Below are 22,573 nucleotides of genomic sequence, written 5' to 3' on the forward strand. Positions count from 1 at the left end.
ATATATATATATCTTAATACACGTGTCATATTTTTATTTGATTTTTCAATCAAATATATCTTAATATATATATATAGATATATATATATATATATATCTTAATACACGTGTCATATTTTTATTTGATTTTTCAATCAAATATATCTTAATATATATATATAGATATATATATATATATATATCTTAATACACGTGTCATATTTTTATTTGATTTTTCAATCAAATATATCTTAATATATATATAGATATATATATATATCTTAATACACGTGTCATATTTTTATTTGATTTTTCGTGATATTTGAATAGAAATTTTACTAGAAATAGAAATTTTAATAGAAATATACCTCATATTTGTTATATATATACCTCATATTTGTTATATATATATATATATATTTATGGAAAAAGAATGTGTGAATAATCTACACTTTAAAAAAACGACAAAGAGCATTTGTCTATGAAAGTAAGATGTGGGAACATATTTTGTATGACATGGTGCAATTTACGAAGATAAACAAAGCCTAAGAGTGTAACTTAATAGATGGAAACTATCAATGAATACCTATGACTGTTTCACACATTATCACATATCAGAATGGTATAAAATTTTGATTTTTGACATAAATATCTTCAGATCTCAATGTCTAAAGATTCATATAAGCTCGAGTATCATTACAGTAAATTACATGCTTTACAGGTTACATTACGTAATACGACATGATTTCTGTTTGCACATTCTGTAGCGAAATGGCTCCGAGTGCAGATGGTTTAAAATTAGAAGAAATAAAAACAGCGTTACTTATGGGTAGCCCTAATAGGTTCGTAAAATGACACAGCCAGGGGGAGATCGTTGCTTAAATAAACCTCTTAAAACGTCGGGAGATCTATTATTCACACCGTTGTATGTACAAACCAGGCTTTCTTATGCGCGACGGTAACGCGCCGTTGAAGAAGGCCGGTGTTGGTAAGAGCGATTCGTCTTTTCTCGGCGGGCAACACAAAAGGCTTTCGCCGCTGCTGCCAGCCATACAAAAGAGAGCACGAAAGCAGAGTAGAAGCTCGTGTGCATTCGAAAGGAAGACGAGAGGAGATCCATACGCGGCGGTAAGATAGCACGCAGCAATGTTGGCCACTCGCCCGTTTTCATTCATGATTTCGCGAGGGCGATGCTGGCGCCGTATACGCTTGCGCGCTCCCCCCCAACCCCTCCTCTCTCTCTCTCTCTCTCTCTCTCTCTCTCTCTCTCTCTCTCTCTTCCTGTGTCATCCGTGCGCATCCTCGTTTGCCGTGTCGCCACCGTCACTGCTACCGTTAAGCCACGCCACTCTTTGCCCCGTATCGTCGCCAGTGTTACCGCCCCACCATGTTCAGGGACGTGTACCGGTGCGCAAGTGTGTTGTCATCGTTCTTTGCACGGAGAACGAGCAAGCCCCATAAAACTACAAACATACAATTAGATACGTGCACGTGACTCCGTTCGACAAGACGCTCGTCCTAATTCTTCTACCGGCGAATCATAGTCCAACTGCTTTCGACTCATGATCCACGACAAAGTTCCGGACGTGTTCGCTAGGATCTTGTCACGGTGGCGATAACAAAAATGTTTTTTTTCTTTTCTTATTCTAAATATATTTATTGTAAACGAAGTTAAATAGTACGACGCAAGTTAACACTTTATTTACCGGGAGCCTATTTATAGGCTTTTTAATTGCAGTATTTAGTTATTTGAATTTATTTACTATGTTGATGGTTGTCTACTTACAATGTTCAGTGCTTGGTAACAGACTTGGCCTTCAATGTACCCAGTAACAGTATGGTGGAATTATTGTCAGCCTAGATTGGCATATGCTACCGTAGAAAATTCTTTTTTGAATTAAAGTCTGCTTCTAGATAGCCCGGTAGATAAAGTGTTAACGCAATGCTTTATGTAGACTTGCTGACTGGAGACTAGCTGTGAACTGTCTTGCTGTTTTTCTGTGACTTGGAATTAACTGAATTGAATTACTGTTATTTTTAGATTGGTAGTATAAGATCTAGAAACAAAGTGAATTTTAGGTCGACTGGTTTTTGTGATATTTCGTTTCTTATTGAAGTTAGGGATGTACGATACGACTGGCACCCGAGAGCGGTTGCATTTACCTGTTGCCAAACTGCGTAACGTTCTAAACAGCCAAATGTCGACGCTTTATAACTATAAAAGGTCGATGAAATTAAATAAAATGTAATAATAGTGTAGGTTCGCGCCCCCCATAGCCAAGACTAAGGAGTCAAACAAGAACGCGAATAGAGTGGATCCGAAGATCGTGGGTTCTAATCGTGGCTCCGTGCCTTATTTTTCGTAGAGACTCCTACAATAATTTCAGTTCTATGAAATCCACAGGTTAAAGCTTTTTCCCACACCTAATAACAACACATCTTAAGCGTGCAACAATATTCACGAAACGAATTTAGACGTTTCCTCCTTAAGACATGTTTTAGCACCTCTCTTTAAAAAAAATGTAGGAGGTCTCTTTTTCCTCGTAACCTTCGCTTCAAAAAATGTATTGCACACTAAAATATCAGCTTCCCTCTACCGTTGGCCTGTAACAAGAATGAAGTCGATAATTTCGTTAGTTTCTAAGAAAACAGTTTTTTAACACTAATTTATACGTGACAACCTGTACACGTATACTATTGGGTCGTCTGGAAAGTCCATGTCGATTTTTGGTAGATGGTACAGGTCTGAATATATCGAAATGGTTGAAAACAAATAACATACATCCCTTAAAACATGGAAAGGTTGTGGAACAAAATGGCACCTATGTAATTCAATAAATACATGTATATATGTTATATGCCTTTGAGTTTTTCTTAGAAATTGGCAGGAATTTTCTGGACAACCTAATAGCAAGCTTCCATCGATTGCACATAGATAAACTTTTTCTCTGTCTTATCTTCATACAGTTTTATAAAGTATCGCGGTGTCATCGTCTCTGTTAATCTTTAGTTGTACCCCGTCGATAAGTTTCTAGACGTGCCTTTGCACCAAGACAATTCTTTCGCTTGCCCATAGATAGTCGGCCTTAGTCCACGTGTTCGCGGAGAAACTCGCTGCAAAGCGACACGGATCATGCAAATGCAAATATTAATATGCGACCCGGCGAACGACTTACGCAGCAATTAATAACTCGTAACGTTTGTAGATAGTCGGAACGTATTGTATCGGCAAGCGATAACGCAACACGTTACCTGTCATTGGATCGGTTCGAATGTAGAAAAAGCTTGGTTCAATGTCTCGTTTTTTACTTGTTTTGATTTGGAAAATCAAGATATCGATGGTAATACGCAGTCGAGTTTATGCCTTTACTCGCTGAATATTATTTGCATTTATGCGCAAGGTTGCAATCGTTTGCTTCTCTCGATTGAAGACATAACGTTAACGTATTGGATTGTGAATCTTCGAGTCGATACTTTGCATCGATAGAAACGCTGGTTAGAGATTTTGATGATATTTAAGAAGTTTAGTTTCTTTTTTTTTTTAGCTCTCGATGGGAAGTTTTGAATAAAAATAATAGTTTGGGTGGGCTGAGAGCGAAAGCTTATCATTTTATTTTGCGACGTTTTCGGTATAATTACTTCTGAAACGGTGACTTTACAAGTAAAAGTTATTGGTAGCGTAAGGAAAATTAGTAAGGAGGTGATAGGATTCAAGAGATTCGAAAAATTACCCTTCTTTATTAATTTTTTGTAAAAAAAATTGATGTCATTAGATGTAGAAATTAATTCTGTGCCTCTGCATTCAATTATTTATAACCTCAGTTCAAACATATGCAAAATCGATTTTTAAAAAATTCTTTTTTTTAGAATCTTTATAGTATTTACAAATATTCCGCGAAAGGATTTTCGAAAAATTTACGGAATTACAAAAGCTTTTGTTAAACAGTACTCCGTCGCTGAAACTGCGCATCGTTGAGACCAATGTTTCAATATTTATTCTAAAACACTTGTCCATGAGAAAAATACAAATGAGTAGTCTTAGCATTACTTAATGTTATGGAAAAGGCCTCGTTCCAATATTCCTTACCATTTCAACAAAAAGAATTCTATAAAATCGGCTATATTTTAGTCGTCCGAACCAGACCGCCCTCTTAAGCGTGCTCGAATCGAAATAATAGGATCGAAAATATGGTTATTTTCGTAAACATCCGAATTTCCGTTGCAAGTACCGATATTCTTGACACAGTTGCACTTCCGAGCAAGTCGCGAGGCGGTCAGTAATAATAGACAGTTGGCGCAATAGAATCCTTTCGTTACCGCTGAATGCCGTGCATAAACTGAACTCGTGAATACATTAATCAAAAAGTTAAGACAAATCGGTGGGCAAGCGACCCAGAAACACCGGTTCGTTTCGCTATATAGGGACAACGGTAATGAGACGGAAACGTTGTTACAGGTACTGGTGAATCCGGCAAATCCACCTTTATCAAACAGATGAGAATTATCCACGGATCCGGCTACTCCGACGATGACAAGAGGGGGTTCATTAAACTCGTGTACCAAAACATTTTCATGGCTATGCAGTCCATGATTCGAGCGATGGACCTTCTCAAGATCGAGTACGGCGACTCGTCGAGTGTGGTAAGTATTTTTATCGGTGACCATGGCTCCCTTTTTGCGACCGTTAATTATGGTACTCGAATGCAACGTTCGCACTTTACCGTAGGAAAAAGCAGAGCTCGTACGTGTCGTGGATTTCGAAACGGTTACAACGTTTGAAAGTCCATATGTAGAGGCAATCAAGGATTTATGGGCAGATGCTGGCATCCAGGAGTGTTACGATCGCAGGCGAGAATATCAACTCACAGACTCCGCTAAATAGTAAGTAGTCCTTCCGATGCCCGATTATATATACATACATATATTATATAGATTTATTTTTGAGGAGAGCATATCATTTCTGTCTTCTTTTTTCACGAATATTACTTAACCCTTAGCGGTCCAAGTACTCCTCTCAGGCACAGGCAAAATTTCGTGCTTTAATCGAAGTACTCTCGGCCTCGTGAACGATAGCTGCAATCGAGAATCTCGATATGCATATTTCTGTTTTACTCCAGAATTTATTAACTAAATTTCATGTGGACTGATTTATAAACCACGCATACTTTTTCTTTCAGGGTGTTCCGTATAAAGTGTTACTAACAGTTTTCTCAGAAACTAATGAAAATATCGACTTCATTTTTGCTACAGTTAAATGATAAATTTTTTATCGACTTTTTGGGGAGAAAAGGAGCACCCTACATTTTTCTGAATGGAAGATGTTTTATTTTGTTTATTATTTGGATACCTCTTATAAAACTGAACAACATTTGCTTCAAACGGGTGTTTGATTATTATTATTATTATTATTATTACTATTATTAAAGTATAATTAAAGGAGGTGAATAAAACGGAAAATATCAAAACCCGGTTAATTTATAGCATGCAAAATGATGTTGTCGGACTAACCGATAAACAAACAGCATTTATTTTTAATTTCATATTTCTTTTAGTTGTAGGAGTGATTACTATAACTTACTCTTTCATGTAACCCCGGAAGAATCGAACTTTGTAACTATGCATCGTTTTAAAAAAGGGTTCGAGCAAATGTTATCCAGTTTTGTAAAAGCTATCCAAGATGTTAATATCACTGTTTATTAAAACAACGTAAATGGCCCAGTTGTTGCCTCTATCAGTCACCTCAAAAAATGTTGCGCAATAAATGATTATTTTAACTATAGCGAAAAAGATATCGATATTTTCGTTAGTTTCCAAGAAAGCAGTTTGTAACTCTTTGTACTTATAATATATTTCTTATATTTCTCACAAGGAATATGAATTCAACGAAAACATTCTATATGACATTTCTTGTTCATTCATTCTCAAGTTCTTTCTTAAAGGACGAAATCAGAAATTCACTAGGGATTGTTCTTTATTTAATCATAGATCTATTACAAAGATGATGGCGTGTTTCTACAAAGTTTACTTGACTTCATAACGTTAATTAATACGTTCAAATTATAAGTAATAAAACAACACTCAAAGAATACGTTTGGAAATTTTACTTCATATTTTTTCTTTTGAGTCAATCATTTATTACATAAAACTATTACGTAGATCGGCAACTTTTTTCTGCAAAGCATCATCTAAATTTTTATCGGGCGATTCGAACCCAGAAAATAGACATGTTGATAAAATTGTTCCTATTTAAAATAAATAAAGGCATCTCACGATTAATGTAACGTAATTTCTGTTTGTGAAAAATGTCACAGTGGACAGTCTATCGACGCAAAACTTGGACCGTTAAGGGTTAATATTAGATTGTCCGCAAAGTTTGTGCCGATTTTCGGTAAGTGGGATTAGGACTGGTCTTGAATACATCAGAATGATCGAAAATAAACGAAACCTGTACAAATTATAAAGGGTGATTTCAGGTATTTTTGGAAAAAAGTTTAGCTAGGGTACATTAATTTTTGTCAGGTTTATATGGCCTTGAATATGAAAAGAAACATAGTGAATTATAGGCATTCGATGCTTTTTTTTTAACGCAAGGAGACAAAATGCCACACAAACAGCAAACAGGATATACGCTGTTTATGGTGAAGGTGCTACAGCTGAAAGAATTGTTCAGAAATGGTTTGCTAGCTTTAAAGCTGGTGATTTCAACCTTAAAGATCGAGAACACTCGGGTAGTTTTCCGTGATCGATGAAAATCAAATCAAAATACACACCGAGACTAACCCACGATATTCAACACGTGAATTACCAGAAATGTTGAAAATATCAAAAACCACCATCCACGAGGATTTTATGAAGTTTGGCTTGTATTGACGCATAAGTTGTCGACGATTTAATGAATCACATTTTCATGCGTGACTCGCTCTATAAACGCGACAAGGAGACACCATTTTCGAAGCAAGTATCAACGAGGGATGAAAAATGGATTATTTATAATACCGTTGAACGGAGAAGATCTCGGGGAGAGGAAAGTCATGCTCTGTGCCTGTTGGAAATGGAAAAGAATCAATTTTTGTGAGCTTCTACTAAACAATCAAACTATAAATAAGCATTGCTCGCAATTAGATGAGCTAAAAACAGCGATTGAACGAAAATGTTCACAACTAGCGATCGAAATGGCGTTATGTAAAAATAGTTGAGGTTTTATTAAGATGATCTACCCTACACGCCATATTTACTAATCATTGTATCCACAGATTTGCACTTATTCAGGTCTTTACAAATTTCCTTTATCACTACACTGCGATAGAAAGTTGTCGTGGGTAAATCATACTGAGGGGATATGCCTAGGAAAATTCAAAACGTACATATTTTTGAGAATTATATTGATAACGTATACGGATTTAATTCATGCAACTCTAAACTTATATTTAAAAACAATTTCTTATTGCAACAAGTTTTCAAAGTTAGCTCAGACTCGACTTATTGTATTTATCTGACAGTGGACTCTAAGATTTGCACTTATCTAGGTCTTTACAAAATTCCCTTATTATTACACTTGGATAGAAAATTATCGTGGGTAAGTCATATTAAGGAGGTATGCCTACCTGGGAGAATTTAAAACACACATATCTTTGAGGGTTTAATTAATATTATAAATGCATTTAATCGATGAGATTCTAAATTTGTATTCAAAGAGAAAGAATCCCTTATTGGTAGAAAACTTTGAAACGTAGCTTAGACCCAACTTCATCGTATTTACCTGACATTGGACCTTTAGACTTTTACTTATTTAGGTATTTATAAAATTTCCTTATTATTACACTTGGATAGAAAATGATGGCTACCTAAGAGAATTTAAAACACACATATCTCTGACAATTTAATTAATAATACTGTTGGAAACGTCGGTGGCGACTTTCGCTCCGCGTGTCCGTTTATTATAAACCATAACTCAACAGGAATAACAACAACAACAACACCGTAATACAATATAATTTAATAGTTCCCGAACAATTCGAACGTGTTAACAAGTTCGGCTACCAGCCGAAATCCGACAGTTTGACAGTTCCACCTGCAATTGTTTTTTCTAAACACGCCAACTCCTGACGCCACACCACACCACAGAGGCCACAGGGTGTCTTGATACTTCTACAACAATACATACGCATTCAGTTGATGCAACTCTAAACTTATATTTAAAAAAGAAATCCTTTATTGGTAAAAAACTTCCAAACTTATCTTACAACTTCGCTCGCCATTGGACCCTCGGAGTTGTAGTTCTTTAAATCTGCACAAAATTCCCTTAATCGTAAGAACTTCAACTTTTCAGTCGAGTTAAAAAATTACATCGAAAAGTTTTTCACAGAAAAACTTAACACAGTCTGAAGGAACTAGTGTTCAAGTTGCGCAAAAGACAGAGAAAAGCTGCGAAAGAAAATGGTGTCTATATAATTTAATAAATGTATATCGAAATTGCAATTTGTTGCCTTTGAATTTACCTTAAAAATCGGCACGAACTTTCCGGACAACTCAATAGTACGGTTCGATTCTAATTTGTATCAATAATGTGTTGGCTGCTGAACCAATTTTCAAACATGTGTACACGGGTGCAGATTTGGTACGAACGATGTAAGAGGATCATGCGCACACATTTACGAATTTTCAGGATGCCTTACGATTTCCTTCGGAACGCCATTCGTATTCAACGTTAACATAAAAATATACTACAGGGTGCCCCACCTAAACGACAAACCACCTAATTGTATTCTCTAGATGTGACCGTACGAAAAGTGTTAAAAACTGAAACTTTTCCGTCTCGTATACGAGTACCAATTTATTTTAAACGTTTCGAGTTATCTTCGGTATGTGTAAATATTATTTAAAGCGAGACGATAACGGGAGAAAATATTTGTACATATGAAATTGTAAATTTTAATAAGTAATTTTAGATTAGAAGTTTTCAATAACAAATTCGTGAGGTATAAGATAATTGATTACAGTGAATTTATTATTAAGATAGAACCGAATACAGTCGATTCCGGTTAATTGGAACACATTGGAGCTATTTGGCCCGATTAAGCTGCTGCCCCGTATATACCAAGTTTCATGTAAGTATTCGGTTTTGTTCTTTAAGATTTCTCCCAAATTTGCGACTGGCCCAAATAACCAGAATCCACTGTATTGTGACATACTTGCATATATAATGGTTTTATTTTAATAACTGTGTCCGCATTAATTATAGTAGTATAGCAATGTGAACTTCAAGGAATTGTATTTCAGAAAGGTAGAACTTGGTTTCCTGTGACTTATAAGTAGTATTAATAAGTATTCCTAATCTCTGTAATCTATATATAGATTCTTCTATCTCTTCGGTTCGGTACGGTCTTCCTCGACACGATTTGTAATTATACTAACAGGATTAAATAATTATTATATAGACGTTCCTTCTTCTTTCTTAACCATTGTGTGGCACTCGAGTACCAGGTAGTAACAGTTGTTAAAAATTACGAAACAAAATACTGCAGTTTCTCGTTAATCTCCATTAACGGAGTACATATTTGATCAAAGACAAAAATCAATAAAAGAAGCGTTCCATATGTAACTTGAATGGTTTCGAAGTGACTTGAAATTCCTCTGCGAAAAATCTGTTGTTTCGATATCTTGTTTTTCAAAGTTTTCAAGGCTCCTCCGTGTCTGTTTTCTTTTACACGGAACTGCATATTTTGTTTCTCTATGTTGTAATTAACAAAAATATGTATTCGAATATACAGTATGACTTTAAAATGATCTAGAATTATACAATTTTTAAAGAAATATGAAATTTATACTCTTCGAGATTGCATCTTTGAAGCACCTTTTTGTGTTGTAACGATAGAATTTTTGGATCAATTTTCTTTATATATTCATTATATATTCATGGATTACATGTAATTATTGAAATTTTATTTTTATCTACTTGTTATATTCGAATAAAAAGTAATCATTTTTCTAAAATACACCATTTTCATTTTGAAGCAACATCATGATATTGACATTTCGTTGATATTAATCGATTAGTTTTATATATTGCTGTAGACTGAAGTTTATACTATTCGCGCGTTAAATTATTTAATTGTGTTCCATGAACAGAGCGCTTACTTGAAAATAAATTCATAAATAAAATATTCCACTTTAAATTGGGGTGCTCTATTAATTTTAAAGTTACACCCGTTACACATGTCCGAATGCATATCTGTGTCAGCTCCGAAAATCACGGATGGCCTTGTAAACTTTTGAGCAAATTTCTTGAAACATATTCGCACTTGGAAATCATTCGTATTACGTGCAAAATACTTTTCGTATCGCCGCAACAACAAAAAACAACTAGGTGACTTGTTTTACGTGGGACACTCTGTACTAGAAAAATACACGTACGTTCAAGGGGCTATATACACCTAGATGGATAAAAAGAAATCGATTTTTTAGAAATATTTTTATTCGATATCGCAACTGATTTGATTGCAAGTTTGCCTAGATTTCATTTTTCATTGGATTATCTTTGTCACAGAATCTTTTTAATATTAGGTCTAGCGGAAAGTTCAGTCCGTTTTTAGAATAAAATAAAATAATGAATTTCTCGTACCTTAAATAAATTTGATTGAATAGTATAATTTTTATCATTATTTATGATATCTTGCCAGCGTGATTGCAATTTCTATATCATTTTTTAAGGAATATGCGCATACTCGTTGAAACTTGTTGTAACCGGAACGGACAGAACTTTCCGGTAGACCTAATACTTGCAATTTTTTGTATAAACTTGTAAATAACCTCTGTTTTGGGAGAAATATAATAATAATAACATTAATGTATCTACAAAAGGTATTCTCGGTAAATCGCCTTACGGAAATGGTTGCAACACTTCTTATTTTATTAATTTTCGACTAAACGTTGATCAGCTAATGAACGAAAGGTAAAATGTCCAAGGCACGCGTAATGATTTTTGAATAAAAGTAATTATTCTAGGCGCATGTAGCCCCCGAAGCATGCATAATTTGTTCGACGATGAAAAAGGGTGAAAAAGTCGTCCCTAATGTTTACCATATATTTGTCTAGGATTTCTCACATCCTGTTTGATATTCGTTCTTTATACGAGATTATATTTCGAGAGTGCTCTGCTTCTTCTCGCGTATCAGGCATTGAGAACATGATGTTTCAGTTACCTAATGGAGATAGATCGAGTCGCGGCACCAAACTACCTCCCCACAGAACAGGACATTCTTCGTGTGAGAGTGCCCACTACTGGTATAATTGAATATCCTTTTGACTTGGAAGAGATTCGATTTAGGTACGTCTCGTCGTGAAAAGAAAAGGGGGAAGCTGCCTGTGCCTGTGTACTACTTACATCGGACTATTTCTGCATCGTGCCTGCATCCGTTGTAACTCACCAATTTCACTTTGTACATGAAAATCATCACTTATTATGTTTCTTTTTTCTTTCTCACCAATGTCTGACAAGTTTCGTTGATTCGTCCAGTTTTATGCCATACGATGCTTCCGAGTGTTCTTTTTTTTTTTCTTTTCTTTTTTTCGATAAAGAATATCGTACTTTACGCGCACGTTCCTTCCTTCGCTACGTTTCATTTTCCGAGAAGAACATACGCAGCGCGTGTCTCTGTCTCGGTTGATTGTATAATTAGCGAGGAACGGATACTCGGGTTGGGCGTGGAAAGACCGTTAGCTGTCTTCGTTTCTTATCGCCTTCGTATGTCGTAAAACCGAATAATATGTACAAATCGATGAACTTGGACAGTATCGAAAATTCTTTCAGGCAGGGACGGCGAGCATGCGAGCTGTTTTGCGCGATATTCCTCTCCTCATAATCACCTTTAATACATGCATGGCATGCACTATCAGACTGTGGCTTCGTTTGTTTTGCAGTTATCTTAGTGACCTAGAACGTATCGAAAAGCCCGACTTCCTTCCTACTGAACAAGACATTCTTCGGGCTCGAGCTCCTACGACTGGCATTATAGAATATCCGTTTGATCTGGACTCCATCATATTTAGGTACTAACACACATTACTTGAACTTGACTGTACTTTTAGAAGTAAATTCCGTACTAACTTGGAGTAATGGATCGATATTCAAGGTATCCTTGTGAGTTTTCAATACGAATCAAATTTCGTTTAGTTTTTTTTTTTAAACTTATAATTATCTTGTTTCTTCTGTTTACACATTGTCATAATGCCATTTATTTTTATCGATAATGTTTCCAGTCGTATGTTTTCTGAATATTATCTGATCTGTACCGCAATAGTATTCCGTTGTGTACATAATTATTATCCATCCGTACCTTAGTAGCCGTAAGGATGTAGTTACAATAGCAGTAGAAAGTAGTTAAAACGATAGTTTCGTGCAATAGCTGGTAGTAGTTATAATTTCGACCTTGGAATACTCCAACGAAACGAGTGATTATACAAATAATTTGTTATCTCGAAATAGGATTACGCTGATTGCTACGTTATGTCGACTTTTATTTTCCTTTTTCTCTGTTTAATCAAACATTATACATTCTTCTTTTGCTTTGAATCAGCTTATTGTTTGCATGTTTTTCATGCAATTTTATATTCACTGAAAACAGTTTTGTACATATCACTATTTTTAGTTAATAGTCGTTTCATTAATTCGATATTGTTATATGTATATATATAACAATAGTAATTACTTGCGAATTGCATTGCGTGATAGCATAAATAATACAGTAGATTCGTTTTATTAATGTGTAGCGAATACTTGAAAAAAGTGCTAACAAATACACGATAAATCTTATATAAACGTATTTTACAGGATGGTAGATGTTGGTGGACAGAGATCGGAAAGAAGAAAGTGGATTCATTGTTTCGAGAATGTCACATCAATTATCTTTCTAGTAGCTTTAAGTGAATATGATCAAATCTTGTTTGAGTCGGAAAATGAGGTAAATATAATCGTAAAATTACCATTATAAAAGCATATATTTTCATCGTCATTGGAATTACGATTATTGAAAATGACTTTCGTTGGTTTCAGAATCGAATGGAAGAAAGTAAGGCATTGTTCAAAACAATTATTACATATCCTTGGTTTCAACACTCCTCCGTTATTCTGTTCCTAAACAAAAAAGATCTACTCGAAGAGAAGATTATGTATTCTCATCTTGTTGACTATTTTCCTGAATACGACGGTGAGTATATATAAGAATATTTACATTGAAAACAAAACTGTTGATAAGGTTCGTGTATCGATAGTCTTATTAATTGGTCGATTCGTGGATCGTTTGACGATACATAAAATATACATATATTGTTCGCGGTGGAATAGTGCGATACTTATTTATTGTTAATTTAGTCACGTGATAGCATCTTAATAATTCATAAATTAATTTAATGAATGGATGACATTTCTGGAGCATTATGTTTGCAAAAACTTTGTTAATATTTCGTGAAATTGATCGAAATCTTTCGAAAATTCTGTTCAATATCGATATTCAATAACTATCGTATGAAATGATATAAAAGCGTTTTAGTCATAAATTATTTATATCCCCATATGAGATAGGCGAAGGATTAAACACAGCTTAAGATAAATATTCGGTGGTAATTGTTCAAAGGATCAGGTTAATAATTATTTTTTCATTATTTTGGAATGTACTATTCGTTTTGTTATTAGTAAATCAATAAGTTTTATGGTATAGGCCCTAAACAGCAAGATGTACCAGCCAGGGAATTCATCTTAAAGGTTTATCTCAGTTCGAATCCTGATCCTGACCGCATGTGCTACTCTCACTTTACGTGTGCGACAGGTCTGTTCAAGTACAACACATCCTGGCAAAATTGTAGATTCTCGTAGAAAACTTTCTAAATCGATCCAGTAATTATAAATCACAAAATTGTAACTGTATTTTTGAAAGCTTAACCCTTTCCCTACCATAGAAAAGCTATTTGTTCGTATTTCAGTTTACATTACACATGATCCATCTATAATAAATAATCAAGACTCTCATCGATATAGAATCGATTTATACGTGTAAATCATTAGAGCTCAGTTCTTGTTTTAGGTAAACATGATTATTTTGCAATTCACTTCCGATGAATTTTACGTAAACGTTTCTTAGCTTTTTATAAAACTGCACAACCGTTAAAATACACCTTGTAATAATCTAATAGAGTGTACACCGATATCAAAAAAACTTACATAAGAGATTTATCCAGTTGGTAAAGTTTTTAGAAGGCTTCTTCGAGAATTAACGAAACTAATTCAATAATCCGTCCTTGCAACATTTATTGGATTTGTATGAGAACAATCCAGAATCGATGAAAAAAGAAATGCGAAATAAAAATATTATCCGTTATTATTTTCAACATTGAAACAATACTTTTCATTTTTGTCCCAGTTTTTTCTAACTCTTATGTATAATTTTAGGATATAATAATTTATGCATTACGTTGGAACGACCAAGTTCGATCGTAGTTCTCCTTCATTTACACTTTCTTTTACGTTTTCATAAGTACTCTGTTATAGGTAGTATAAATCTTCTAATGTCATGCTATCAGTACTAATCGGTATTTGACTTGGACTCGATTAAATCCTAAAATAATATCCCACTGACAATGTAATTAAAAAATAAATGCAGAGATTGTACGCTAAATCGTAAAATTAGAAGTAATATTAGTTCGTATGCTTGCTTGTATATTTCGCAGGGCAACCCAGAGATGCCATGGCTGCTAGAGAATTCATTTTAAGGATGTTTGTCGATTTGAATCCAGATACGGAGAAGATAATTTATTCACACTTTACGTGTGCCACAGGTATGACGCTAGTAATTGTAGAGAATGTGCATTTGTTTGTTTTTAAACATTGTGTATGTTGTGCAAGTTAATCCGCATGCTGCTTACAGTCTCAACGTAAGGTGCGTAATTTTTATAATAATATTACTAATTTACTACAGAAAAATCAATCTGACGTGTACAATTTAATATTTGTTAACATAGATTTCTCTAATGAAACCTAATTTCTATTATTGTTAGTTGCAAGTAATAGCACATTATAAAATGTATGTATACCAAGATTAGATTGATTTTTTTATATTTCGAAACAACATTTACTCACAATAATATATGTGGTTTATTGTCGCATGCTGCATTCACGGAATTATTCATCAGACACTGAAAACATCAAGCTTGTATTCTGTGCTGTTAAAGATACAATTATGCAAACTGCACTCAAGGAATTTAATCTTGCCTAATGTGATTCTGGACTATTTTTGCATTTATACACGATCTTTAGATGACACTACACACACACACACTGTACTTCTTTTATTGAGAACGTATACAGATTTTTTATAAAGTTAATATCAACGTGTCACGAAACATCGTTAAATCGAAAGTAAAACTGGACTATCTCATTTTCTGTGCAAAATATCAAGACTGCCATATTGTTTCCCTTAGATAATATTATTTATAAATACATCTATCGTAATAAGTTTAAAAAACACGAAGTATGATAAAAAAGAGTATTTAGTTTTGTTAGAGGTATAGAGTCCATCAAATAGTTGGATTAGTTTAATTATTATTATGTTATGCCAACATAAAATATATTTTTATTCACTTAATGCAACTCAAAACAATTGTAACATGGAGTGTAATATATTTCGATTACGATACATACGAAGAAGTAAAATTTGAAATATCGTATTAAATTACTATGATCAGTTTGGTAAGGGAACTTAATTTTAATCGATAAGTGCCAACCTTATAAGGGCCCGTTCATTAATTACGTAAGAGTCCCGAGGAGGAGGGGAGTAAAAGTCATTCTTACGTAATATTTTATTACGAGTCAAAATACGACTGGAAGCAAGTAATTGATTTGTTTCCGTACTTTAAAATTGTTTAACGTCTTATCTTTAATTATAACACGCACTTTCCAAAAACTAAATAACTATCTTTTGAATAATAAAAATCTTCGATTTATGTCAAACAATAACGTGTTTTAGCGTAACTGAACTTTTTCAAACGACATTTAACTATTTAACCCTTTTTAGGGAAACTCTAAGTGAAATCTTGTGTAAAAATCGTCCTCACGTAATTAATGAACGTCCCCTAAGGTAATTGGATGAAATATTATATTCTGCACAAAGTTTTAATGCATGCATTACATAGACCTTATTTATTTGCACATTGTTGAATAATTTCATAATTTCCTAATGTCCAAATTAAACTAAACAAAAACTTTAGTTTGCTCAGAAAATAGCTAGCAAGTGTTACACTATAATCTGTTTATAATCTGTGCGCATATACATTATTTTATCGTCATACTCGTCTTTATCTATCGACAAAGCACAGTCAAATGTTTATAATAAGTGATATTATATTTCGTATTCATGGGAATCTAGAACTCCCAATAGATATTTCTGCAAAATTATAAATGATTTAAAAATAATTTGAACAAAATCTGTTAAATTACACGGTGCTTTTCTTCTTTTGTACATACTTTTGTAAAACCTCTGCGACTAACTCTTACTTCTATGATTTATTCTGTTTAGTTGATAACTATAAGGGTAAAAAAATTGTCATAAATTTATGTGCTTCGATTATTTAATTCAAATACATCATTACGCAGTGTAATTAAGTTAATTATTTAATGTTGCCCGTCAAAGTGTACATACTTTATATACTGATGTTCTTTTAAATTTTCATGCATAAAAAATAAAAATTGCACGTTGCATGTGTCTCGATTTCAGATTATTTGGATATTTAAATTAATGGTAAGTGCTTTCGTTATACTTTATTACACTACTCTACACGCTACTCTATAATGTGAAATATTAATTAAATATACTACTTCGACTGCTTTATCAACTCACTAACGATATAATTATTGGTTGATGTTTATATACACAGTTTTCAAACGAAATCCTATGTATCTAGATCAATGGAGATTTGTTGCAAAATATGCAATGATTTTTTTTTTCAAGCATTCTTTCGTGTTCTATATATACATTGTGTACATGTTTACGTTTTGTTTTCTCTTACAGATACAGAAAACATCAGATTTGTATTTGCAGCGGTGAAGGATACCATTCTACAATCTAACTTAAAAGAATACAATCTGGTTTAGATGGCAATACGTAAAACTCAGAATGGACTCAAGAATTTTTCTTATAGCCTGACCAAGGTGTCAGTGTGAACTCTGTTTAGCTACAAATGGGAAGAATAAGAGAAAGGCAGAAAAATAAACAATAACTTGTGGTGCCATCAGCATACCGTCGCTGCTCCATTACAAGTGTACCAACTATCGATTAGTAAAATTTATGGCAGAGGTAACAGCGATGAGAGAACATGGACCTAAATCAGAGCGTTATACGTTCTTTCCTAACCTTTTCACTGTCAATACCAACAAATTGATTTAGTTTCATACTCTATTTGTTGAATTTGTTACCTTTTTATAGATTAGTTTAGTCAATCATGCCTGGCTGACTGCGTAATCATCTGATTTTTATATAACAATACCACAAGCAACACGTAAATAAACGTATAAGATAGAGTGCAGCCATGCCATACAATGTCTGTCCAAGTGTATATCTCAAATCGAGAGATCTCAGCAAGAAACCGAAGCGAAGAAGGACAAATGCTTTTCAATCACAAGTAGTCGGTGACACAAGTGAGAGCAATTCTAGTGCCATTTACTAGTGTGGTGTTTTTATTCCAGTCCCTTCTTAGATGCAAAAGCCAAAGTGTTTTTTTTATCTGTGCCAGAAGCGAGTAAAAGTTTTTTCTGCATGTGACTCAAATTCATAATTCATCATATAAATATTGTTATATATAATATATGAAATAAAACATAGGTTAGCATCAAAGAGAGCAAGATAAAACCAGCAAGAAGGAAATTTTACCCCTCTTCAATATTAAGAAATTATTAGAAAACGACATCTGTTCGATGTGACTTTAGGTAATTAGGAGGTGAGAGGTTTCCAAATTACTCTGAAATCTCTCTCCTCCATAGGCTGTGTACAGAATGTGAGGGCTGCGATCTCATGCCATACAACTATAATCTTACGATTTATAAGTGACATAAGAATCTTAATCATAACGATGGCTTTCCTTTCATCCAGCCCTCGCTTGTTGGCACAGCATTGCGTAGCAAGGGACATTGTTCGAGAACGCATGCCCCTAGCACGCATTGTATCCACATTACAGTGTATGTATGTATGACCTGCTCACTGCCTGCGCTCGCTCATGGTAGCTAGCGCGCTGCCCATTGCTCGTATTCTCTAATGGATCGACTAACTACTGTTTCTGCCACCTTTCGGCTGTTCTATCGTAGGAACATTTGTACGAAGGTGATGGAAACTGCTTTATGTGTACCTAGAGAGTACTTGCACGATAAACTTCACGGTGATGATCAGATTGGTAAAGCAGAGTGTGACATTTTGACGTGTTTGAGTCCAAATGTCTAACTCTGACAGTGCTAACACTGCACACACACTGGGCAGCATATGTCATACCTACTTTGGTTGAAACACTGGGTTTATATGAAAGAAAAAAATATATATAAATACATTGGATAAAATATAATATTAAGAGATAATAACAAATAATATTGAATAATAATAATAATAATAATATTAATAATAGTAATAATAATAATATTAATAATAATAATAATAATAATAATAATAATAATAATACTGCTTGGTTTTCAGTGAGAGTGTGTGATTAAAATGAACGGATGGTAGCGCGGGAGGAGAAATAAATGTGTATTTCAAGTGCAAAACGATGCTAACGTGAAAAAATGATCGTGCGGGTGAGAGGGAGAGAAAGAGGGTGAGAGAGAGAGGGTGGGAGTGAAAACGAACTTAGAGAGAATGAACTTAATATGGAGTATGCGTGAAACATTTTAATAAAAGATAAAAAATCGGTTGAGTCAAACAGGCGTTCTATTGCCTGATTTGAGAATGAACGAGTGATGTGCAAATTTGTGGCTATAGTTCATTTGTAAATCATTTTTTGTCAAAAGTATACATTTTTCTGAAAGCATAATATGTTGGGTATTCTTTCTGTGTGTATAAAATGTAAACACCTACCAAGCCCAAAATGAAATCAATGTTTCTAACTTATTTATAATAAATAATATACATTAATGATAAAAATAAACGCAGTTTGTGACAGTAGTATTGACGCATGGTACAACATTCACCTTGTATACATATTTACCTCAGAACATGATAATCCTTGTATACAGCAATAATCCTTAATCCTATTTATATGATTTGGAAAAAAAATGCACGATTAATTTTATTTTGTAAAAGGAATTACGTGAAAGTAATTTATCTTAGTTTTTATTTTGTTTTCATTATGTAAAAATTGTTATATTTTATGGGAGAAATATATTTTCATTTGATGGTACATTTTGAAATTTTTATTATTACATCTACATAGGTTTACTACATCGATATGCGACGTCTGATATTTGATTTTCCGAAAGAAAGCTCTTACGTAAGATGAGACACATAAATTTTCAGGCTGTTATTTGCTCAAAGGTTATATGTATTACATGAAACGCAATATCTGCAACAGATATTTTGATCCGTTGACTTGAAATAAAATATACTTTATTATCGTACACAAATTTTATCGAGATTCTTCGATATCGATGTTCAATGACATTATGAGAAAGTCGTTTACGTTAAGCGTAATTTAGTTGTACAATAATAGTGAAATGAGGATTTTATTTATCTTTGACGGTCATTTAAGAACCCATCAAAGGGACTCTTAAAATGTTGCAAAAACTCATTTCTGTCATTCGTATACAATACGCAAGTTTCTTTATTCGAACAACTCGGTATAGATAAATATTGACATCACTGAATAAAAACTTTTAGAATACGTCTACTTGAATTTTGATATTACAATAATAAACCAGCCTTTCGAAACAATGAATGGGATGTATAATTACTCTAGAGAAATGAGCAGGACTATAATTGTTAATAATTATCCTTTATTATTCATTAAAGTCATTGCAATCATATATTTCCATATGGAAAGAGTATACAGGGTGTCCCAAAAATGTTGTAACACCTTGAAAGGGGTGGTTGAGGAGATATTAACGGAAAACACTTACCAATCAGAGCGCGCGTATACCGTTGGAGCGGGCGCGGTAGCGAAGGCTACGAGCTAAGCGGCCGCGTTTGTACGCGAACAAGTGACTCAACGTGCATCGAAGGCCATTGACGCGGCCGCTTAGCTCGTAGCCTTCGCTACCGGGGCTGCTCCATCGTCATACGCGCGCTCTGATTGGTCAGTGTTTTCTGTTAATATCTCCTCAACGAAGCCTTGGACAACATTTTCGTTACGGAAAAAGTTGTTTCAAATCACCTCCCGAACCACCTCTTTCAAGGTGTTACAACATTTTTCGGACACCCTGTATAGGCAAGTTAATGGACACGCGATTGGTATCGCGGTGGGCGGACAGTGGAGCAGTGCGTAAGTGTAGCCGACTACCACGCTGAAAGATTATAGCAGTGGCGTCATCGGTGGAAAAATGTGCAAGTTTGTAGCGAATATAATTTCCACTGTTACTACTAGATAACGCTACTAACTATTTCATTTCAACCGTTTATTTTAATTAAGTGCGTGACTGTACAATCAGATTACACTGTCTGTCTTTACAATTTCTGTACAATATTCCATATTATACCTTTCTATACCATAATTTTTACTGTTCTTAATGCTATCTTTCACATTCTATACTTCACTTAACCCATTAGTTTGATATTTGGTTTATCACTTTAAACTGTATCACAAACTTCTACATCATTTCTCTTAATTCTATCCTTATGTACCCATATTGGCTTATTTTAACTTATTTGTTAGGTACTTGAGGTAGCTTTGTATAAAAATATAAATAAAAGTTATAAAAGTTATAGACATTGAAGTAACAAAAAATAAAATAGAATCTTTTCTTTAGCGCTGTAATTTAACGATCGCTTATTTTGATTATCAGTCGGTTATACTTACTTACTTATTATACTAATTAATTGCGGAATCGGACTCGATTTTTTCTCTTATCCTTCCGCCCGCAGCTTAAGAACTATTTATATGTTGCTCATATTAAAACTAACTAAACCTATTATGTCATGTAACAAAAATATATTTATATCCATCATCTGGTTCCTTTTATACTTGATTATAATAAAGCTACCAACTAAAGCGTCGATAATTATTTCTGCATTAAATAATTATTCATAAAAATGATAAATTTAACATAATAACACATGCTCTTATCATTTTATTATTTTGCACATTTATTATTTTATTTAAATCGAAGTTACTTTTAGGGAAAATAAGTTTACGTTACGTTTATTGCAAGTAGTGATTATAGGTTTTTGCAGCAGAGCCGGCGTGACCTTTTGCGGGGCCGGGTTCAACAATTTTGCAGGGCCTGAATTCGCATTCAAATCCTACACTTAAATTTTACAACGCGGAATTATTTATTTACAAATACTGTTACATATCTTTTGTAAGATGAATATTAAATAATAATACTTTGATGATTTTTGTCACTCCTTTAAACTGAATCATCGCTAATAAAAAAATGTCTTGCATCTGTTAATGGTATCATCATTCCGTAAAAAGTTAATTAACATTTTCGTAGACTGCGGGGCCCCCCTAAAAATACAGGGTCGGGTTCCGGCGAACGCGCTGAACCTGCTTTGTACCGGCCCTGATTCGCAGACTAATCTTATACAGGGTGTCCCAAAAATGTTGTAACACCTTGAAAGAGGTGGTTCGGGAGGTGATTCGAAACAACTTTTTACTTAGCGAAAATGTTGTTCGAGGCTCCATTGAGGAAATATTAACGGAAAACACTGACCAATCAGAGCGCGCGTATACTGTTGGAGCGGCTGTGGTAGCGAAGGCTACGCGCTAGGCGGCCGCGCTCATACGCTACCGCGACCGCTCCATCGGTATACTCGCGTTCTGATTGGTCAGTGTTTTCCGTTAATATCTCCTTAACGAAGCCTTGGATAACATTTTCTCTAAGGAAAAAGTTGCTTCAAATCACCTCCCGAACCACCCCTTTCAAGGTGTTGCAACATTTTTGGAACACCCTGTAGATCCGGATACATGTGTAAATGCAGATAAGTGTTTAAATAACATGTTAAAATAACGTATTATAGTGTTATAGAGCAAAGAATCGTACTAATCATGCATTTTTTATGAAAAATTGAGAATAATTGATTAGAATGAATCAGCGACATCATCTTACAGGAACGGTGGGAACTACTTTCATTACGAACTTGAGCGTCTTCCCACCGATGGCGCCACTGGTACCGAAACCAGATTAGTATAATTCAGTGATTAGCAATAATAATATTCCGTGGAAAGATGAAAGTAAGTCTAACGTCTCGAAAGTATCGTGTAATTTGTTAAAGCGAGAGGAATTATATTTATTCGTAAATTGAATCGAATTCAAATCGAGCACCATTCGCCTGGCAAGAACCCATAGGCGACTGCGGAGCGCTTACTAAAATGCGGACCAATGAGGAAATGGGCCGCCTAGCGGCGCATT

General features: G+C 34.3%; 1 protein-coding gene across 7 annotated transcripts in view; it reads left to right on the plus strand.

Annotated features, from left to right (window-relative positions):
* Window positions 1-19,407, plus strand: part of LOC128875944 (guanine nucleotide-binding protein G(q) subunit alpha) — a 73,828-nt gene extending 54,421 nt beyond the window's left edge. The window contains exons 2-9 of one of the 7 annotated variants that reach the window (XR_008456913.1): window positions 4,436-4,620; window positions 4,706-4,860; window positions 11,899-12,027; window positions 12,809-12,938; window positions 13,031-13,184; window positions 14,701-14,808; window positions 17,037-17,321; window positions 17,451-19,407. Coding sequence is in view for 6 of the 7 variants with exons in the window: in XM_054121991.1 (XP_053977966.1) it covers window positions 4,436-4,620; window positions 4,706-4,860; window positions 11,177-11,305; window positions 11,899-12,027; window positions 12,809-12,938; window positions 13,031-13,184; window positions 14,701-14,808; window positions 15,163-15,245 (1,073 nt within the window). In the remaining variant the exon portion in view is untranslated. Of the gene's footprint in view, window positions 1-4,435; window positions 4,621-4,705; window positions 4,861-11,176; window positions 11,306-11,898; window positions 12,028-12,808; window positions 12,939-13,030; window positions 13,185-13,694; window positions 13,803-14,700; window positions 14,809-15,162; window positions 16,623-17,036 lie in introns of those variants that run through there. The other 6 variants (XM_054121991.1, XM_054121990.1, XM_054121989.1 and 3 more) reach the window with 6 other exon arrangements.
* Window positions 19,408-22,573: the final 3,166 nt, after the last annotated feature.

This window comes from Hylaeus volcanicus, chromosome 4, assembly GCF_026283585.1.
Source record: "Hylaeus volcanicus isolate JK05 chromosome 4, UHH_iyHylVolc1.0_haploid, whole genome shotgun sequence".
Taxonomy (NCBI): Eukaryota; Metazoa; Arthropoda; class Insecta; order Hymenoptera; family Colletidae; genus Hylaeus; species Hylaeus volcanicus.